Here is a 22,588-nt window from a genome sequence, read left to right as displayed (position 1 = left end):
ATCCCAGATCTATGGGTACAGGACGGGAAGGTCCGGACATTAAAAGCCGGCTCTGGATGCTGCTGCTGCCCTTCGCCTCTTGAGCCGGTTGATCTCTTACTGCTGCCCCTGCGCACTGGCACCGTATCTTCCTGGCCCAGTCTCCCCTCTTGCTGGCTGCCCAGGAACAACTGCCGGCGAATTGCTTTGTTTGAATTCCATTTCCGACGCGTTCCATTTCCATTTGTTGGTAATTGCACCGCGGCTGGAACCGATGAGCAAGGCACATTAAAAATTTTTTTTGATGTTACTGGTCCTTTAAGGTATGAAGATCCAAATAGAAATTATGTTATCCAGAAAACCTCAGGTCCCTAGCATTCTGGATAACAGGTCCCATACCTGTAATTGGGTAAATCCAATCAAATGATGCAGCAGAGTGCCACCATCTTCCCACTAGAGGGGGCTGCAGCTACAGCTTTTGGTGATGCATGATCCGTCACATAATCTGTTCTTATAGGCTCAGCGTTGGGCTTACTTGCTAAACAGGAGAATCCTGCGGATATGACTGCTGATGCTGCTGCTGCGTGCTTGTGTTACCCTTGACTCCTAGTCTGCATGTGCACCGGCCAAAGCTGGATGTTTCTCCTGCACTGAAGAAAGCTGCATGCCCCCCATTTGCAGCAAGGGAACCAGGCGTCTTATCCTCTGATACTGATCAATGTTCCTGCTGCCGAGTGATAGACACCAAACATTCAGAAAGATGAAGATGCAGTCGCCATGGGCTCGATTTTACTCCAACAGCTGTTGCCTGTGCTGTCATGTGCGCACCGGGACCATCATCCTAGGAGTGTGGTACTTGGTAAGGACCCTCTGTCAATCATCTTATATTAGGGGGGAAAACACCCCATTCTGTAGCTGATGTGACTGGGCGGCTAATATTGATGCAATCGGAATTCTGCCATTAGTCCTTTTATTGTTATTATTATTTACAAACAGGTGTTTATAAAGCACAATCATTTTCCGCAGGGCTGTACAATAGTACAAGTATGGGACCTGTTATCCAGAATGCTTGGGTTTTCCAGATCGATTTCTCCGTAATTTGAATCTTCATACCTTGTCTACTAGAAAATCATGTAAACATTAAATAAACTGGTTTTGCTTCCAATAAGGATTAATTATATCTGAGTTGGGATCAAGTACAAGCTATTGTTTTATTATTACAGAGAAAAAGGAAATCATTTTTTTTTTAAATGTGGATAAAATGGAGTCTATGGGAGACAACCTTTCCGTAATTTCGAGCTTTCTGGATAACGGGATACATCAAACATTTTGGGAAACCTTATAGCTCTGCTTAGATAGATTTTAATGCACACGGAGGGGGCTTTTGCTCTTCCAGTGAATCAGTAGGGCAATGCTTCCTTTAGTTAATTGCGTCATAGATGGAAATCTCCCTGCAGCGCTGGCTGTTTGCTCATGCACAATGCTTACTAAGTACTCTAACCCATCTGAAATAACGAGCCCACTCCATTGTGTGGGGCAGGAGTGAGTAACCGCAAGGCAGTCTCTTTACAAGGCTCTTGTGCATTTCAGTGTGTGCACCTGCCAGATACACATACAGTTATAACTCCTAGCCTGAGTAAATATTTGCAGCCAGAAGGGATTTGTCCGAGGGACCAGTAGGAATTGGTCAGCAGAGGTTCTGCAAGTTCAGTTGAATTAAATACCCCCTTTTGTAAACTATATAGTGAATAAAGTACCCCTCTCTTGTAAAATATATGGATATTGTAAGTTATCCGGAGTTTCACGAGGCCGAAGGCCTTATATTTTGCAACTGGGGGTACTTTATTTATTATACACAAATTTCAGTGAGTCTTGTGACAGAAATGACATCCGAACTCACTGTTTATAACTGATGACATCAGAACTCACCTTTTATAAGGATTAGCGGTGGGCGAATTGATGGAGTTTCCCTTCTCCGGAAAATTTGCGAATTTCCAGCGAGATTTGTGAAACGCTGAAAAATTTGTGAAACGGCGCCGGCATCGTGTTTTTGATGCCGGCGTCCGTTTTTTTTCACCAGCGAAAATGCGCCGACGTCCAAAAAAACAGACGGCGTCCATTTTTTTGGACAACGTTGAATTTTCGCTGATGACTTTTCACAGTGAATTTGCGCCTGCCGAATAAATTCGCCCATTACTAATAAGGATATAATTTACAAGATATTCATAGCTTTTGTGTATTATAAGAATATAACTCATCGAGGATTTCCATGACCGTATAAAAACACGAGGCCGGGGCAGCTGGGAAACCGACAATATGTCTAGCCCCAATTCAGATTTTAAAATTAAATATAAAAAAAATCTGTTTGCTCTTTTGAGAAATGGATTTAAGTGCAAAATTCTGCTGGAGCAGCACTATTAACCCATGTATTTTGAAAAAAACATGTTTTCCCATGACAGCTTGGGGCCCCCAATCTTTCACTAAAATTAAATTAAAATATTTTTGTTTAAATAGTATTTCTGTATTTATTTCTGTATTATATTGTGCTTCCAGATCATTGATCCTATGATACCTGTATAGGGCATATGGTAGGATGAGCTGTAAATATGCCTTTATATTTCCTGTTGCTTTAAACTAAAACCGCAGTATTTTACACAGTCGTGTCACAGAGCTGAGCTAGTGGAAGCCCATTTATGAGACTTGTCTATTGGAGCTCACTAATCTGTATCAGGGCTGAGCTCACATTAGCACAGGCCTGTCTTTGCTTTCATAATGGGACGGTTACACTTCCACAAGCCAGTGTGGATTATCTGAATCTTCTGGTGGGTTTTCTAGGGAAAATGTACCCACTTTTTGTGCCAGCTGCTCACACTTCCCTTAATTTGATGTAAAATGCAAACATAACAATCTATTTGGAATACACACTGCAGAATCAAGAAAAAAATAATTGTTTCTCTCTAATATTTCCCTGTAACACTGCCCAGAACTGGCGCCAGCCTGGGAACTGATGGGCACTGTCAGATGCTCTGATTTCCTCCCACACTCCAGAAACGTATAGATTAAAAGGATAGTTTACCTTTAAACTAGCTTGTAGTATGTTATAGAATGGGCAGTTTTTTTTAAGAAAAAAATCTTTTTTTTAGATTTTTAATAATTTAATAATTTCTTCTGACTCGTCCGAGCTTTCAAATGTGGATCACTGACCCCATCTAAAAATCAAATGCTCTCAAAGGCCACAAATGTGTTATTGTTGCTACTTTTTACTAATCGTCTTTCTATTCCGGATTCTCCCATTCATATTCCAGTCTCTTATTCAAATTAAAGGAAAACTATAACCCCAAACAATGTTGGTCTCTATAAAAAGATATTGCATAAAACAGCTCATTTGTAAAATCCTGCTTCATGTAAATAAACCATTTTCATAATATACTTTTCTGATAGTATGTGCCATTGGGTAATCCTAAATAGAAAATTGCCATTTTAAAAAATAAGGGCCGCCCCCTGGGATCGTAGGATTCACTGTACTCACAAACACACCAACAAACTATACATGTTAGGTCACATGAGCCAATTAACAGACAGAGTTGTGTCTTTTGCTTCCACACTTCTTCCTGTTACAGACAGGGGCAGATTCACTAAGGGTCGAATTTCGAAGTAAAAAATACTTCGAAATTCGACCCTCGAATTGAAATCCTTCGACTTCGAATATCGAAGTCGAAGGATTTAGCGCTAAACGTTCGATCGATCGAAGGATTTTTCGTTCGATCGAATGATTAAATCCTTCGAATCGAACGATTCGAACGATTTTAATCCAACGATCGAAGGAAAATCCTTCGATCAAAAAAAGGTTAGCAAACCTATGGGGACCTTCCCCATAGGCTAACATTGACTTCGGTAGGTTTTACCTGCCGAAGTAGGGGGTCGAAGTTTTTTTTAAAGGGAAAGTACTTCGACTATCGAATGGTCGAATAGTCGAACGATTTTTACTTCGATTCGTTCGATTTCGTTCGAATTCGAACGAATTTAACCAATTCGATGGTCGAAGTACCCAAAAAATACTTCGAAATTCGAAGTATTTTTCATTCGAATCCTTCACTCGAGCTTAGTGAATGGGCCCCTTAGAGTTGAAGTATTTCTGGTCAGGTGATCTCTGAGGCAGCACACAGACCATCACGAAATGGTGGCTCAAGGCAAGAGATGTAAAAGGGCAAGATTTACTTAAATATATATTCCAGTTTGGTAAGATTCTTTAATATGCCACTTAATATGATATGAACTATCTGTTGCTTAAGTGTTCATTTTGGGGGTATAGTTTTCCTTTAAGGCATGGTTATTTGGGCCCTAGCAACCAGATTGTTGAAATTGCAAACTGGAGAGCTGCTGAATAAAAATCCAAATAACTCAAAAACCGTAAATAATAAAACAGCTCAGCTCATTTGCAACCACTGGGCAAATTTGCACCTGGGCAGTAACCTATAGCAACCAATCGGTGATTAGCTTTTTTTCAGCCATCTGCAGGTTGAGCACTGAAAGCAATCATCTGACTCATGCGTTTCCCTGGACAGGGTATAGAAAAACCTAGGGACTCACCTGTGGTAGGGAATGCCATTTACAGCTTCATAATGATGGTGTTATAAAATCTGTCACTTCCAATATCCATTTTACTAGCACAGCAGTGGGAATTCATTTAGATGATATTAATTTAGATTATGGCAACAAGGAAGCACCTGATACAGTTACAGTAAAGTGGAGAGGCCACATTATATCAATTTTACTGGCCGACCGTTCCATGGAAGGTTTCTTTGGGTGTATCACATTGCTGAGTAATCTGAACACACCCAGCATTATGCTTTGTAAGTGTCATTGCTCTCTACAAGGCAACACTAAAGCATTTTCCGTGTGCTTGGATGTAATTATGTCCCAGGCATAACAAAAGGCCTTTGCGTTGGCAGCCCTCCTCCCATACTGTACGGAAGATCAATTTCATTGGATTGGGATAAAAACAAAAGAAGTCATATGATACTGGGCCTTTTTGTTTATTGTGGTGGTAAAGATACCTGAGAATCCAACCTTGGTCATGTATATATGCATAAGGATACAAGAGGTCTCCTCTCTTAAATTCCATCGTTTTGGGGAGGTGGGTTCTAACCTGGCATAAGGGCAACCTAGCACTAGTACCCAAATGCCACAAACTGGATCTAACTAGAGAGAGGCTAGAGAACTAACTAAATTAAGGGGATGGAGGATCTATATTATGGCGGACAGGGCAACCAAGATGGAATTATTTCAGTTGAAGATATGATTTCTCTGTAAAAACATGCAGGACATGGAACCACAAGTATCTTAGTTACCAGTTGACTTTTAGGTAGGACACATGCCTTTCCAGAGATCACATGACATGTTTCATGTTTGGGTGCTGTGGTGGAATATAGTGGTAGATGTTGTGGGTTCACAGAAGAGTGGATACATTTTTAGCAAGGCTTATTAATTCTCAAAGAGCAATGGATGGAGTCAAGAAAAGCTGGGACAGTTTCAGATTCACTTTCTTCTAGAATAAACACACCCCCTATTGTAAAAGATAAGGGTATTATAAGTCATTGAGGAACATATAAAGGCACACAGTGAAAGTTTATACAGGTCATGGAACTCCAGAAAGCAAGAAAAGTGAGGTGTGCCAGTTCCGGGCCTAACCCCCTCATTTCTCCTTTTCCCTCTTGGTTAAAGGCTCAATGGCCTTAGCACTTTTTTTACAAGTACTACAGTGACGTCTGTTGTCCCAAAGGTTCATTGTGGTGCTTTGACTTAACACATGCACAGTACAATGCGCCAATCAGGGAGTGGAGCTGCTTATGTGCCAGTCCAGTAGAAGTAATGCAATGCGCATACACAGAGATGAGAAGGAGAACTTTGGCCAGCATTCCAACTGAGCTCTCTGGGGGGATAGCAGTGTTAGCCAAGTAGTAAGCTGCCCAGCCGATGCTGACATTAGCTCACAACTCAACACATCTTTGACCCTCCTCCTTACCCATACTGATGTACCTACTGCCTTTTTTACCAAACCAGCCAGACTGACCCACTTCCCTCTGAGACCCGACTCCTGTGCAAATATAATATGCCTGACTTTGCCCTTGCAGCTCTTACTAATCCCCTTGACAGCTCTGCTACTGAGCCCTTAGTACAACTGTAGTTTAAATGGAGTTGCTAGGATACTTACAGCCTTTGCATGTGACAAAGCTAAACCCTCATTAACTAAATTAGTGGAGGGAATACAATAGTTTAGCCTTCATTCTAATCATCATGAATATTTCACTGCTAGTAAAACAATAGTCTTCAAGACAAATTATGGAACTACAAGTACCAAGGACCCTAAAAATATTCTGTGTTCCCTCTATCCAGCCTGTGGGCATTCCTGGGATTATGAGTTTTTCTTTGCTAGGATTCTTAAAGGGCTACAATGCCAGTGCTATGCCGGCACCATTCTAAGCCCAATTCTGCACTTGTATAGTGGCCTTATACCTAATAAATGTCATGGCAGAAAAATGTAGCTCTCAGAGGAATCTCCTCCATCACTCGAACGCTCTAGGGTTGAACTAGGGATCAGGGCATTCATATACATTTCATTAAACCAAATAGATCAGCGAGACAATACTGGAAGTGACCCAACACTGGCAGAGGTTGTCGTGCGCCATTAAAGGGCAGTGTGCTGATTGATATAGCATGGAAGCCTCCACAGCGGTCGGCGTATTTTATTGATCGGTCAGCGGAGATGAAAGTCTAAAGTGCTTGTTTCTGTCTCCTGCAGTGCCAGTGTAACACATATCTAACCTACACTAGTCCTACCTCCCATATGAATATTTATAGGCGTCTTTTATTGGCACTGTCCATTTCAAATTAATATAGTTTGCTTTGTGTTTTATTTAAAAGCACTCAATTATTAATCAGAGCTGTACAATGGGAAATGGCTATTGATTGATTATAATAAAGTTAAAGGGATACTGAACCCAAAGTACAATTTTCTTGTAAATGAGACATCTATATTCATGCCTATATTTATTCTGCATACAGCATGCCCTTCCCTTTTTTCTTAGGGTGGTAGAGCAGCAGAAGGAATTTTGGGGTGCTTACATATACTTTGCAAATAATGTGAGTTTCCATACTTGTGTATCTTCCAGTCTGTCCATAGCACTGCACAGTAAAGGGACGGTGGCAGAGATCTTGATAACCTGTTTATAGCTCAGTTCCATTATATCTCAGTTCAGTTATAGCTCAGTTTTATAGAAAAAAAAAAAAAAATATATATATATATATATATATATATATATATATATATATATATATATATATATAGTAAATTAAGTTAGGAGCATCCTGACGACGGTTCAAAGAGAACTGAAACGCGTTGATGTGGGGTAGTTTTTAAAACTCCAATAAAACTTCTATTTTTCATGATACCCATGAGTGCTCCTAACTTCATTTACTGTATGCTCTTCCTGAGTAGCACCCGGGACTTGATGGATTGATGGTGAGTGCTGGTCAATAGTATGACTATATATATATATATATATATATATATATATATATATATATATATATATATATATATATATATATATATATATATATATATATATATATATATATATATATGGGAAAGTTGTGCTCACCACTAGTTTTTAAAACCATTAGGCGGCTGTGACCACAAAATACATATAGACAATTAAAAGTGCTGAGGACTCTTGTAATTGTCTATATATATATATATACGTGTGTGTGCTATTTGTGAGCAGGATTGGATTTATACATAGGGCATCCTAGGACAGGACCACTGGTTGCACATCACCCCTATCCCCCTTACTCACCTCCCCTTCATATGTACGAGCACACATGCGCAAGTCTTATCTCGTTGGGTCGGGAGCACTGGGATTGGCCTGCAGGAGATTTAAAGGATAAGTAAACCTTTAAAACAAGTGAATATAAAATTGATTGAGAGTGTTATTCTAAGAACTTTCGCAATTTACTTTCATTATTTATTTTCTTTTAATTCCAAGATATTAAGGGATACATATACTGTTAATATGAATGAATTTTGTTCAAACAGCACCACCTGCTGGTCAGTTTCCCACCAGTCTGACCAGCAAGTAGTCAAGGAAGTTGTCAGGAGAAAGAGGTTGCTCTGATGTTCTTCTGCTTAGGAAAACAATTAGAAACCTTTCTCAAATCTTTCCTAAGCAGAAGAACATCAGAGCAGCCTCTTTCTCCTGACAACTTCCTTGACTACTTGGTGGTCAGACTGGTGGGAAACTGACCAGCAGGTGGCGCTGTTGTAACAAAATTCATTCATATTAACAGCACATGTATCCCTTAATATCTTTGAATTAAAAGAAGATAAATAATGAATGTACATTGCAAAAGTGCTAAGACTAGCCCCCTCGTCAGTTTTAAATTCACTTATTTTAAAGGTTTACTTATCCTTTAAAGCGCTAACAAATCTTCCACACGTCCTCAGTGCTTCCAAACCCACTGGGATGTGGCTGGGTGGCATGCCTCCCTAAAATTCTGCCACTAAAATTCTGCCTAAAATTCTCCCACTAAAATTCAGCGAGTAATAAAGTTCTCTCAATGATGCAAAAGGAACCGAATTTTAACTAGAAATTTGCTGAATCCCAGATCTGGTTTTGAACCAATCCAAAGTAACCCAATGTACTACATTATCACATGGTAAAAATATGTTACGATGTGATGATGAGAATGAGACATTACATGGTTTATACATAAGATTCATTAACTCTGTAAAGAATGGGTACAATGCATGGCCTGCCCAATCCTAGAATTATCGAGTTATGAGAATAAAAGTTATGGTCAATCCGATTTTTATCAGCCTGGCTGGACCGTCAGGTCATCCAGTGATGGAGCAACCCATGACTGAAATTTCTTTGACCCCGGTGTGTTATCCAAATGATAACTTAAACTTATTTTTCATGGATAAAGTCAAAGAACGGGACCTGCCTAGGTAGCCAGGTTATGTGGAAGAAAGACTGATCATTTTAGGAAAAGTATCTTTAACAATGATTAGAGGTCTATCCAGTACTGATAAGCTTATGAAACCTATGTAGGTCAGTAATGATGGGGAAAAAAACAACAGGGTTGAATGTCATATATTAACTATGTTATTATATATGTAATCTTACAAATGTAATTAGTTAACAGGTTGCTATGCATAGCTGCTCTCATTTCAACTGAATGGAAATCTATGCTCCATTAGCTGTAAATTGTACTCACAAAACAGTTCCAGATTATTATGGAACTGCTCATTTAATTATGCTTTATAAATCAGTTAGGAAAGTGCAGTCGGGTTAATTACAGAGTGAAGTGTATATTGCTGAGGAATTAATAGAGACAATGGAACTGAGAAATGTCAACAGTTCAATCCAACCCAATCTGCATTTATTGATTTATTACAGGGACATGAAATGAATTAATTTACTGGGAAAGGGAAAGTAATTGGGGGTGACAAAGTAGCTCTAGCATTTCTAGATGTCGGAATAATGCAGTCAAATATGCAAAGTACAAGAAGGCCAGTTGATTGTGTTGTAAGACATCTTGTATTCCATAAAAGGATGTGATTAAGTTAAAATCTTATAGTATATTAGGAAGGACAGGAAGGGGCATGTCCAATCCTTGGGCCCTAACCAGATGTGAGGGAAAGAGCTGCAGAGAGAGAGATGTCCCTTAGAGAAAGCCAAATATTCTATTCTATAGCTTGTCTAGCTCTAGGAATTAATGGCCAAACAATGCTAGTAATGTTGAAGGGCTAATGGCTCCCAACATGGAGACCTTGTGGATAGAGTAATGCCGGTGTTGCCAGAAATGTTGTTATGATTCACTGTTGTTATGCTATATTGATGATGCTAATTATCCTACATGTTGTGTAGGTAAGAAGACTAATAATGCTGATAATAAAGTGAAGCTAATTTATAGTTTAAAGAGTTCCTGGCCCACATATAGAGACACACACACAGAGCCTACTGCTTGTGTTCTACAATAGCCCAAAGGGCCTCCTGGCATACAGTAAGGGTTTGTGGGAAGGCCACAAAGGTCTGAGCCTAGGGTGGCAGGGTTTTAGGGGTGGCATGCCGGCCAGACTCATCTGCATTGATTCTGAAGCACCGGGGACATGCAGGAGATTTGATCGTTTTTTTAAATTTACCACACCCCAACCTCCAGGCACATGTGGAAAGGGAGTGACAAGCAGAGGTGGGCCTAGGGTACTCACTATGTAAATCTGGTCTTGGATATCGCTAAATAAAATTAATATGATCTTCTAAAGATAGTGTAAGAAATAGGGCTTCACATGTTGGTAACTTCTCTTGAATGTGAGCACGATAGGAGTAGATCCAGGATGAATGAGTTTATTTAAAGAGAATCATCACAGCAGCTTCTTATAGCATCTAATGGAATCTAAATTAGTTTGGCCTTTGTCGTTAGGCTGTGCTTAATACATCTTCCCCTTTCACTTCATTTAAAAGAAACATTTCCTGCCTACAGCTATATGTGACCTTTAAAAACATCTCACTACCCTCCAGCTTCCTTTTCTCTTGCTTGGATTATTTCATAAATAAAGTTATTAGAATAAAATTATCATTAGTTCTTTCAAAGGTTCTGTTAGTAAACGGATCACTATATCCCAGCAATGTGTGGAGATGTAGGAGAAGTTATACTAGAGGGAGAGAAAATACTGGGTCTATTGGATCCCCAGGGCAAGTGATGCTGGGAGGGGGCTTCAATAGTTTTACTAATCCTACTGTTGGCAGTGCAGCAAGTTTAGGTGGTTGTTTAATCTGTGATGGGTGTTAATTTTTAGAAGAAAAGGCTGTGCTATCATGTGCCAGATGCTTCTTTTAGGCCGGCTCTATCTGTGCACCTAGATGCATTGAATACAATTCTAAACAACTTATAAGACCCAATATAAAAGACAAAGGTGGACACTTTGTGCCGGATGCCATTGCTCAGTGACTCTTACTCAGCATTGTGTATATTTTAATAAACAAGACACAGACATAAACATCATTAAAGAAAACAGGTAATTATAGAGAATGAATCACAAGTGCCAATGTTCTGCCAGGATTAGGGTTTGTATGAATTATGATGTTGTGGCTAGAGGTCTGCGTGTTTAATGAAATATTCCCTCAAGTCAAAGAGAATTCTGTACTGTTTACTTTGTGATACCCCATATATCTTTATGCTGACGGCTGTTTGTGGGATGTGGCTATTGGAAGACCGGCAACAGCTGAAGGTTCCAGGGTGGACATTCTGTTAATGTAATTTCTTTACTTAGATTGGGACCCTAGTTCTCCTTCAGAGCCTGGGACACCAGCATCTTTAAATCAGACCATTCTTCTGGGTTTAGGGTTTGAACTTTGGACTTTTTTAAGCTCAATTTATCCTTGTAATTCTGTAACTTCAACCATGTTTAAAGACCAAAGGGCAGATACCACCAGTTAGGTTTATAGTTGCCATCTGCTGTTATAGCACAAGCGTTGAGGGTAAAAATTACCTTTGATTAATAGGGTGGAATCATTTCAGAAGTAGAAATGTCAATCTGTTTTTTTTTTTTAAAAAAAAAAGAAGCAACCCTAATTAGGATGTGTATTTGAAATAGGGATGCACCAAATCCACTATTTTGGATGCGGCTGAACTCCCAAATCCCTCGCGAAAGATCCGGCTGAATTCCGCAGAAGTAGAAATGTCAATATGTTTTTTTTTTCCAAAAAAAGGAGCAACCCTAATTAGGATGTGTATTTGAAATAGGGATGCACCAAATACACTATTTTGGATGTGGATAAACTCCCAAATCCCGCACGAAAGATTCGGCTGAATTCCTCATTTGCGGCCGAATCCAAATCCTGCTAAAAAAGGCAGAATCCTGACCGAATCCCGAACCCAATCCTGGATTTGGTGCATCGCTATTATGAAACCAAGTCAATCAGCTAGTTGAGCAAGACTAGAGAACCACCATGTTTGAGAAGAGATTAGTTATTGCGTAAATCCACAATTGGTTTACTGTACACTTTCATTGTTTATTTTTTTCCAAATTTGTTGTGGGGTATTTCATTGAAGCATGGTAGCACCCAACGTAATTTTGCAAATATGTAGATAAATAGTCCCCAATAGTAATTAAAGGCATTTTCCCAGGAGCAGTAATCCATAGCAAAAAAAATAAAAAATCCATAAGATGTTTGCTTTTAAACAGGTGGCCGATAAAAGGCTATTGTGATACTAATCTCTATAATTAGTATAGGTATGGGTATATATAATTTATGTGAAAGTAGGGAGGGGTGTGTGTATGGATGCTGGGTTTTCATTTGGAGGGGTTGAACTTGATGGACTTTGTCTTTTTTCAACCCAATTTAACTATGTAACTACCTGTTGATTGGTTGCTAGGGATTACTGCTCCTGAGCAAACTTATGGGGGCTCATTTATAAACAGTGGTCAAATTTGCACCTGGGCAGTAACCCATGGCAACCAATAAGATGATTGCTTTCAGTGCTCAACCTGCAGCTGGCTGAAAAAGCTAATCATTGATTCGTTGCTATGCCCAGGTGCAAATTTGTCCATTGTTTAGGTCTTCCTGGGTGCTAGAGATTTGTTACAGAATAATGTAATACTATTGATACATAGGTTGTTTTTCCCCTTTAGTATCTGTCTTTTCCACCCCATCCATCCAAATGCAACTCTCATATCCATTCTGTATATTGTAACTTCACTCCCTGGTTTTATGGTGTACAGTAACTTGCATTTAATTTTCCTTAGAATTGAATTCCAGCCATAAATATTCCCTGCAGAAGGCTCCTCGCTGTCCTTGCTCTGTGCATGCATTAAACCATTTTTCATTAGCAATATGTAGGATCTGGCTGCGAAGCTATTCCATTAGAGCAGCCTCACGCTATTTAATGTCTACCGCTCATTAACAAAGTGGAATAGCACTAAATCTACTTTACTGCATTATCCAGTATTCCTGTTCCTGGCATAAGAACTCATACTTGATGTATATCTGAACTGTGATAAATCTCTTTTGCGCAAGGATGAGAGCATTATGCTGAATAATTCCTGCTGTTGCTGGGAGACACTTTACAGGTAATTAGAAAATCCGGGAGAATTCTCTCCTACAGTGAGGGGTTAAATACATCCCATTGGAGGAGGAGGACAGCATCAACCCTGCCTCATGGATATCTGCCTGATTTCTGGTCAGATTGGTTGGGTAGGCCTGTTGGTGGGCCCTATTCATGGGCCAATAAGCTGCTGACTTACTAAAATTCATATTTCCTTTTTTTCACAAATCGTATTTTTTGCTAAAAATTTGTTTTTTTTATTTCTCTAAAACTCAAGATTTGAGATCTATTAAGTGTAAAAAACACTAAGGTGAGAATTCACAAAAGTGGCGATAGTCCATTTTTAGAGCAAAAGTGGTGGTAAACTGGAGTAAAATACTTTCTCCATATTTACAAACAGAAATCCGCCTAAAGTACGACCCCACCACCACATTTCATTTTTTAGTGAAAGAAAGACAGTTTATCGACACTTTTATGAATTTGTCTTTCAAACGACATAAAAATGGTGCAAAAATTACATTTTATATCACATTTTCTCCTGTCATTTTAAAAATTGAGTAAATCTCATAACTTTGTTACTAAAAACTCCCTGTTTTTATACACACATGCACTTGCATATATACTGAATTACCTGTGAGACGGGACCAGGGAATGTGCATTGCCGCACAACCGGCGACAAAATCTCCCCGAATCTCCTCGTGTGAACTAACTCTAAAGGGAAAGTAAAGCCTCCCGGGCAATTTTTTAGTTTTAGTTTTATCTTGTTACAGAAGTGGAATTAAACAAACATGTAGGCAGATTTAGAAAGCTCAAGTTATCCTGAAAAAAATGAAAAAAAAAAGTATAATTTTCCCAGGTAAAATAAACCCCTTCCCCTAGAAATTCAAATTTAATGGCTGACTTACAGAAGAGCTAAAGACAAATTCAGAAATTCAGAAAAAATGTCTTTAAAATGTTATGCAAAAGACGAAATCTGAAAACTGTCTGTTTAAAAGACAAATTAACAAAAGTTGAGATAGAGGTTTGTGAATTTGGTGGGAAATCTTTTTTTATCTCCTCTTTTATTTTGAGTGAATTTCCCCCTATAGGTTTAGAGAAATATGGTTTAATCGTGGTTTCAAAAAGCTCTAATACCACTAAAAATCAACCTCTAGTAAATGGGCCTCTCCTTGTTACTCATACAAAATCTGTTTTTCTGGGAAACTTTATGAAGAAGTTGAAATTTTTTTTATCGGCTGAGCTGCCCAGAATGGACAACCCTTTCTCTGACAAGCTGCATGGAATGAAGAGCACTGTAATCTAATGTGGAATATAGTTTGTTGAGGGTCTATGTCTAGGAACGTGATTAAAAATGACACAGAGAGCCACATAATGAAGATAAGCACATGCTTATTAAATCACAGGAAGGCCATTCAGACTATTATAGAGGAAATGTAAAGCAATAAATCAGTCTGGAATATAGGTCAGTGCTTGGATATGATCAACAAGGTATTTCCCAATGGATTCCAAGATGTCCTAACCTGTATACAACATTTATTATTCTGTTAGAATACATTGAGCAGGTTTTGTTCTATTTGTATAAATTCAATGGAATTCAATGTATTAAGCTGTAGTTATTCTCTGATGAGAACATATCTTCTGCTGCTGTTGCTATGGCTGTTTTTTTGTATGTGTAGTGACCCATTATATAGGTATAAGAATGAAATGATGTGACGATAGTAGAAGGAATTTTAATCTGGAATTGTGCAGAGACAGAGCAGATCAAGAGACTTCCTCTCAGTCTAATAACTTGCATACTGTCAGGATCCCATGGGTTCTGGCACTGTCCTTCTGCGCAGATGTCTGAATCCACGTTGTGATGCAGCGCGTCCAGATTCGACGCAACGTTGTGACCCAGTGCGTCCAGATTTGACGCTGGCGCCGTGACGTGTCGCCATTGACACTGGGGCCTATTTAAATCTTCCTATTTAAACCTCGTCTTGTCTACTGTACCTAAGACTTTTGGAAACTCTATTCGTGAATTGATTTTGGAACTCCTTCTGACTTTGCTTGCTGATCTCCCTACTGCTGTGACGATTGGAACCTTTCCGCCTTCCTGGTTTGACCTTGCCTGTCCCTGACTACGCTGATTTCCGTCTTCCCTGACTCGGCCTGCCTGACCATTCTACTTCTTCACTACAGAGAGCCATACTTCGCGATCATAACCCCTGCTTATTGCGGCTCTCATTCCTTCCCATACCAGATTCTCCTCTGTGTATATTTGAGGACACACCATACTGTACGGTACTGTAAGAGCGGACTTCCTCCAGCTAATTAGTTCCAGACTCCGGTAAGCCTAATACATACTAAACCCACATTAAGTTTAGTTCCTTAACAGTATCAGCATGTAAAGACAGCCATTGCATCATGACAAGTATCACACATAGGTGCTTATCTGCTATTGACATATAATGGACAAAGACCCCTGACTTCATCATTGCTGTGTGATAATTTCCTGTCAAAAATGCTGGATAACTGGATTACATAATAACCTGAAATGTAAAGCCTCAAAAAAACAGAATGTAAGGTTGCTCTCTTCTAAGCACTTTTACAACATACATTACATCTAGTTTTCCAGATATTAGCAGTTTTTAAATTGCCGACATACAGTAAGGAATTTGAAGCCATGCCACCTGCTGTTCATGTTGTCTGAAAAAAAGAAACATCATCTGAATTTACCAGAGAAATATCAGACGACTCTCTTCTGCTAACTTCATTTTCTGAGCAGAGAATTATGAGAAGATGTTACTTTCTCAGCCGAATGTTTCTATTAAAAAAAATCTCGAGCTAAAGTTTTTCACAAGCCCAAAGTGAGTCCGGATTGGGTGAAGGGAATAAGATAGACTTTTGCCTTTGATTAGCATTTTGGAGCAACAACAGGCCGATGGTTGTGTAATGGAAATAGTTTGGCTCCAGCAAAAAGTGGGTTTTATTAGGAAGTTCCTGCTCAGGAGGTAGGGTTGCCACCTGGCCGGTATTTTACCCACCTGGCCGGTAAATATGATGGTCGATCCCAATGTTATTAATAGGGAAAAAAAGGTAAATTCTTAGGAAGGCTGGTATTTTTTTTTAGAAAAGGTGGCAACCCTATCAGGAGGGTCATTAAGTGACCAGTAATGATAAACTGCTTGGATAGCAGTTGTTTTTATAATTCTGCTGTGTTACTACAAGTGAATCAGAGAGACAAACTTCAGGTACATTTATTATAACATGGCAGGTAAGACACTCCTGCTCCATGCTGGTTGTAAGCTATACAGGAAGTGGGAGTGGAAACAGGAACAGGAAAAGAATCACAGTAGAAGAATGGAAAACAGTAGTAATGCCCTTAACCAAAATGTCCACACAAGCAGAGGTGACTATTGTAAAGCAGACAGACAAGCACAGTAACCTTTGGTACATTTATTATAAGATGGCAGGTAGGACAGGCCTGCTCCATGCTGGTTCTTACCTATACTGGAAAAAGGAGTGGAAACAGGAACAGGAAAATGAAAACAAGCAGAGATACTTTAAAGGAATTATAGATATCACTTGCTAAGTTTAGGAAAAAGCTTTTCAGAGAGACATGTAGGATGAACTGACTGCCCAAGGGAGAAAGTTATGTTGTCAGAAACTGGAAAGTTTAGTACTAAGGGCTATGATTAGATAAACCTAACCCATACCACAGCCTCATTACACCAGTAAAATACAGGATGCTACGATTATAATGAGCAATACTGTACATCTGTAGACATGGAAAAGACTGAAATTTTCAGATTATTTGGGTACAAGCAGTGCAAGATTTGGATTCGCGGGAGCAATGTTTAAATAGTCATCTTGCTTCAATGGTAAGATTATTTAGGAAACCAATATCTCTCCATAATGGCTAGGACAGCATACAGTATAAGCAATCAGTCCAAAATGCTCTTTAATCAGACTTAATATTAACCATCTCCTTCCAGAGCTGTGTGCCTCCCTGATGGAACTAACTCCACAGTTTGAGAACCTCTATACTAAAGCAGGAAGAAGATTCATCATGCACCATGGTTTCTAAGAACAAAATAAAAAGTAAAAATAGAGAGGATCTACAATTCATAACAAAAATGTGGTCAATAATTTAAGACTGACGTTCAAACGTGCTTAAATAATTCTGGCAAATGGCATCATGAATATATAAGGTTTGGCTTGTGGTTGTGCCTCAAAAGGTCCTTTTACCAAGAATGAGCCTTTGGCTATAAAGATTAATATATATTTTGTGCATAGCTCTATAACTGTTTCTCCATACTGATGATGTAGAGTTTATTATGTGACAATCTCCTACTTTATATGAGTTTTTAATCACATTTTATAGACAGGAGAAAGTGAAACCCTTACTATACTGTGTTAAAATCAGCAACGCCTCCTCCAGTTTCCAGCATAGTTAAACAAGCTGCAGTCTGTGAGATGATTTTAATTAGCAGCATTCATCTATTTAGCCTGAGAAAAACCTACAAGGCTCTCTTTCACTTTCAAGCGCTGAAATTATTTATAGCATAATTCTCAGAGATGTTAAACCTTGAAGATGTTTATCTTGTTTTATAATCTGAAAGAGGATTAATAACCAGGATTGAAAAGGTGACCTCTCTGGGTTTGGCTTCACGAATTTCTTTGGACTCTTGCCCAAACTGAGGTCATTGACAATAACTTCACCAGCAATGCCACTCATTTCTTCATGTTTTGTTTCTTAAAATGTTATATGCAAATCTAGCTTGAGTACAGTGTAATTATTTCTGTTCATGCTAAAATTTTGATATTTCCTAATTACAAAGAAGTCATGGGATTTTATATACATTTGCGAAAAAATGTATTTCCACAAGAGTCTATTTATTGTGCTTATGTTGAATAAAGGTGAATAATGCCCCTATAAGCCATGGCTACCTGTTATCAATGATAAATGCAGAGTTGAAACCTATGTAATAAAACTGTTAAAGAATAGTGGCCGCAGTTCCTGCTATTCCCTAATGGGATCATGCATTTGTCCCAGATTAATTTAATTATGGAGTAAAGGATTGGTGGTTTTCTCATTTCTCATTTCTCCCATTTAACTGCTTCCATTTCTCATCAGATTTATATTATTTATATCATTCTTTTTTTCAGAATTATTTTCACCTTTAGTGTAAATTGTATGCTAGTAATTAATATCTGGGGATTCATCATCTTGAGAGGCAATAAGGTATATTTATTAAAGACTGATATTAGGGCTCGCCACAGTCCAATAGCCAGGGTCAGGCTGGCGTGACAACAGGAAAAAATCCGGTGGACCCCACCTGGGCACTACCGCCATAAGAAGGTACGCCCTGGCAGGTAGGACAGATGGGGGGTTGCTGCTGGGCCAGGGGGACTGTGTGGATGGTGGAGGGGGGCTGTGTGGGGTGTGAGGGCCCCTGATGCAGCAGCCCCGGTGTGCCTGGACCCCCCCAGTCCGGTTCTGCCAATGACTATTATCAAGTCCATTATCAAAGAGTGACATTAGAGCTCTCTATGGTCCGTCAGAGTTAGTTCCATTTCAGTGGGATTTTAGGAGCTTGTTTATAGTTTACTTGAAAATATGTATGTGTAAAAATCCCATTGAAATGTGAAAGTGGCAGAATTTCACTCTGATTGACTGCTGTGAGTTGTAAGATAATGGATATTGGATTGTGGTGAGCTGCAATATCAATCTATTAAAAAATATGCCCCTAAGAGACTATGATGTGATGATGACTGAATGTACTGTTTCATTCATATATATATATATATATATATATATATATATATATATATATATATATATATATATATATATATATATATATATATATATATATATAGTGAAATAAAGAAGCTTGCACTCACAGGACTTATCAAAATCAAAAAAGGTGTTTATTTGGATCAAAAACGACTAACGTTTCGGCTCACACTCAAGCCTTTGAGAAAGGCTTGAGTGTGAGCCGAAACGTTAGTCGTTTTTGATCCAAATAAACACCTTTTTTGATTTTGATAAGTCCTGTGAGTGCAAGCTTCTTGTCCCTGGAGGGGGAGGCCAATTAAAAGAGAGTTACAGTAGTCTAGACACGATATGATGAGAGAGTGAAAAAGAATTTTGGCAGCGTCTTGGGTGATAAATGATCGTATTTTGGATATGTTCCTTAGGTGGAAGTGACATGATTTAATAAGTGACTGTATATGAGGAGTGAATGACAGGGCAGAATCTAGGATAACCCCAAGGCACCGGGCCTGGGGAGAGGGGTGATAGTGGAATTGTTAACTATGATGGATACTTCGGGGATGCTACTGGTGTTAGTTGGAGGAAAGAGAACCATTTCAGTTTTAGAGAGGTTTAATTTAAGGTAGCGTTGCGACATCCAGGTAGAGATAGCGGACAGGCAGGAGGAGACGCGAGTTAGGAGTTCTGGGTTGAGATCAGGAGATGAGAGAAAGATTTGAGTATCGTCAGCATAGAGGTGGTAGTGGAAACCATACGAATTTATTAATTTGCCAAGGGAGGAAGTATAGAGGGAGAATAGTAATGGTCCCAGGACAGAGCGTTGAGGAACTCCAACAGAAAGAGGTAGGAGAGAAGATGATACTCCATTGTAGGAGACACTGAAGGAACGATTGGTGATGTAAGAAGAGAACCAGGACAGGGCTGTGTCACGAAGGCCAAGTGACTGGAGGGACTGGAGGAGGAGAGGGTGATCTACAGTGTCAAATGTGGCCGAGAGATCAAGCAGTATTAGTAGTGAGAAATGATTGTTGGCTTTAGCGGTTAAAAGGTCATTAGTTAGTCGAGTCAGGGCAGTTTCCATGGAGTGTTGTGGCTTAAAACCAGATTGTAGGGGGTCCAGCAGGTTATTGTCAGAGAGGAATGAGGTTAGTCGGTTGTAGACTAGGCACTCAAGTAGTTTAGAGATGAAAGGTAGCAGAGAGATAGGTCGGAGGTTGTCAAGATTGGAGGGATCAAGAGAGGGTTTTTTCAGAATGGGGGTGACAAGAGCATGTTTTAGTTGAGAAGGAAACAGTTCAGTTGAGAGCGAAAGATTAAATAGGCCCTTATATGCCCATAAGGCATATAAGGACAAACAGAGCTTTCCTGAAAGTGCCAATACTCTTGAGGAAATCTCACAGATTCTTCAGTAGGTTTCATAGTTGGATGTGACTCATGTACTTCAATGCTGTTAGGAATTCAGGATTATATAGGCCTTAGACCAATCATCATGATTAAACATCATGCAATAACTAAGCAATGTCCTCCAAGATGTTCTGCTCGATTAGTTCAAAGCCAACAATTGCATTTATGCCTTGAAGAGGAGCTATCATCAACAGATACTGATAAACATGGAAACACATTGCAGTTCATGCATAATCATTTCTACATATAGGTATAATTATTTATTTTCTTAAAATTTTTAAGATATAAAGGAAGCATCGTCATCCTCCTTGTTTATGCACTGCAAATTGCAGACTTACAGCATGAGTGTGTTGATTGAAGCTGGAAATCAGCTTTGTGTGACTTTTTTAAGTTTTCTTCTCATCGCAAAAAAATACAAAGCCAGGCTATAGTTGACTCTAGTGTATGTGTAAATGTGATAGGGACCTTAGATTGTTAGCTCCACTTGGGCAAGGACTGATGGGAATGATGTATCATCTCTATAATAAGCTGTGGATTATGTCTTTGCTATATAAATGAAAGGATAATAATAGCAAGGTGACCTTACCTGTAACAGAGAAGTATAATTCTCTTACTGACACTCTACGCTATGAATTAACCCTTCACTCTTTCCCTCTCTTTTATAGATAATAAATTCTGTGGTCCTTCTTATATTACTGAGTGCCCTGGCCGACCCTGATCTGTACCATCTTCCCAACAACGAACTAAGAAATGACTTTGACTTTATGGATGATGCCAGTAAGTATTAAGAAAAGGAAACGATGCCCATTGATAGCAGGTGAAAAACACAACGATTCTTATCTTCACATGCCTTGTAAGATTTGTCTACCCTGAACTGCATCTTTAAAGAATTTCTCCATTGACTTCTGGGCTTCTATTAGTGGTTTACCTAGTTCATGCTCAGGATGTTGTTATATTAAACCCTGCAATCTGTGATATGCTCATAGATAGCTTTTGGCAACCGCTAACACAGCAATTCTCAACTTTTTTACATCAAGGCCTCCCATGCTCATCACAATATCCAGACCTCACCATAATTAGAGTTAAACACAGAATTTAGACGTTTTGTGTATAGATATATATATATATATATATATATATATATATATATATATATATATATATATATATATATATATATATATAGATAGATATATATATATAGATATATATATATATGTTTTTAATGAGTTTACAATTTGTGGACTCCCTCTTCTAGTATAAAATAATAATTCATAATAAATTTAAGTGAAGAAGAGGAGACAGGCACTTTAGATTAAGACACATTAGCAACTGTAACTTCTCAAAATGGCCCTGTCCATGAATTGGTTTGGGGATCCCATCCTTGTCACCCAAAGGACCATGTCCCTAACCACCACCAAACCCACTCAGTCAATCTGTGTTCCTTACGACCTGAACAAATTGTGTGTTTGGACCCATCACCGTGTCCTTTATTTTCTCAACTCTAACTCTAACTCAGGTGCTATTCACCAGGATGTACTATTGGATATTATATACCATTTCTTTGCAAACAGTGACATGGGCTTCTTATTATCATCTCCTCATTATCTGATAAGCAAGAGAATTTAAAGAGATATACTTATAGGCAGACCCACGTTGCTATAAGTCTAGTGGTAGGACACCCCAACCTCTTACACATTGATTAAAACACAGAATTCACAATTTTGTATAAAGCCAAGTAGAAATCCTTCTATGCTTCAGTCAAATACTATTTTGGTGCTTGGTTAAATTTTCATGTAAGTGTTTTCACCATCATCCAAGTAAGTAAAGTCCTGGTTTTGGCCTTGGGCCCTTTGTAACAAGGCAGAACCTTTGTTTACATAGTTTCCCAAGAGGCCTAACTAGAAAGGATTAGCATGACCTTGTCCTTTGGACAACGTTGAAGGCCTGGGTCATTACTGTTATAGCACTAATAACCCAGGCTTTCAAAGTAGTCCAAAGGAGCTCAGCTCTTCTGATCTTGTCAGGTCATCTTTTACATGTCAGTGGCACTGCTAAGCTTAGGGTTGGTCAGAAACCATCAAGCAGCGATTTAGATTTGTCTATCGTAGAAGCTGATGCTACAGGACTAATGCAGAATACACACCGATTTGTAATGGAATGTGAATCTGAATTAATTACTAATTAACCTTGTATCATGAAGTTTATATTATGCATATTCTGTATATTTTCTGTCCCTAACCTCAGTTGACTGACAACAGCCCCGTTCTTTGATTATTGGGTTGGTACATCAGCCCCAAACTTACTGTGTACATTTTCTAGTATAATTACTTG

At 38.9% G+C, this 22,588-nt stretch overlaps 1 protein-coding gene across 1 annotated transcript in view; it reads left to right on the top strand.

Moving 5' to 3' along the window:
- The first annotated feature begins 534 nt into the window (after positions 1 to 534).
- The window catches only part of laptm4b.L (lysosomal protein transmembrane 4 beta L homeolog), a 57,515-nt gene continuing 35,461 nt past the window's right edge, over positions 535 to 22,588 (top strand). Inside the window, 2 exon segments of the mRNA NM_001127773.1 lie at positions 535 to 838; positions 20,920 to 21,031. Of these exon segments, the coding sequence (NP_001121245.1) occupies positions 740 to 838; positions 20,920 to 21,031 (211 nt within the window). The 5' untranslated portion in view covers positions 535 to 739.

The sequence above is a fragment of the Xenopus laevis genome, chromosome 6L, assembly GCF_017654675.1.
Source record: "Xenopus laevis strain J_2021 chromosome 6L, Xenopus_laevis_v10.1, whole genome shotgun sequence".
NCBI lineage: Eukaryota > Metazoa > Chordata > Amphibia > Anura > Pipidae > Xenopus > Xenopus laevis.
This window is presented reverse-complemented; position numbering and strand designations above follow the sequence as displayed.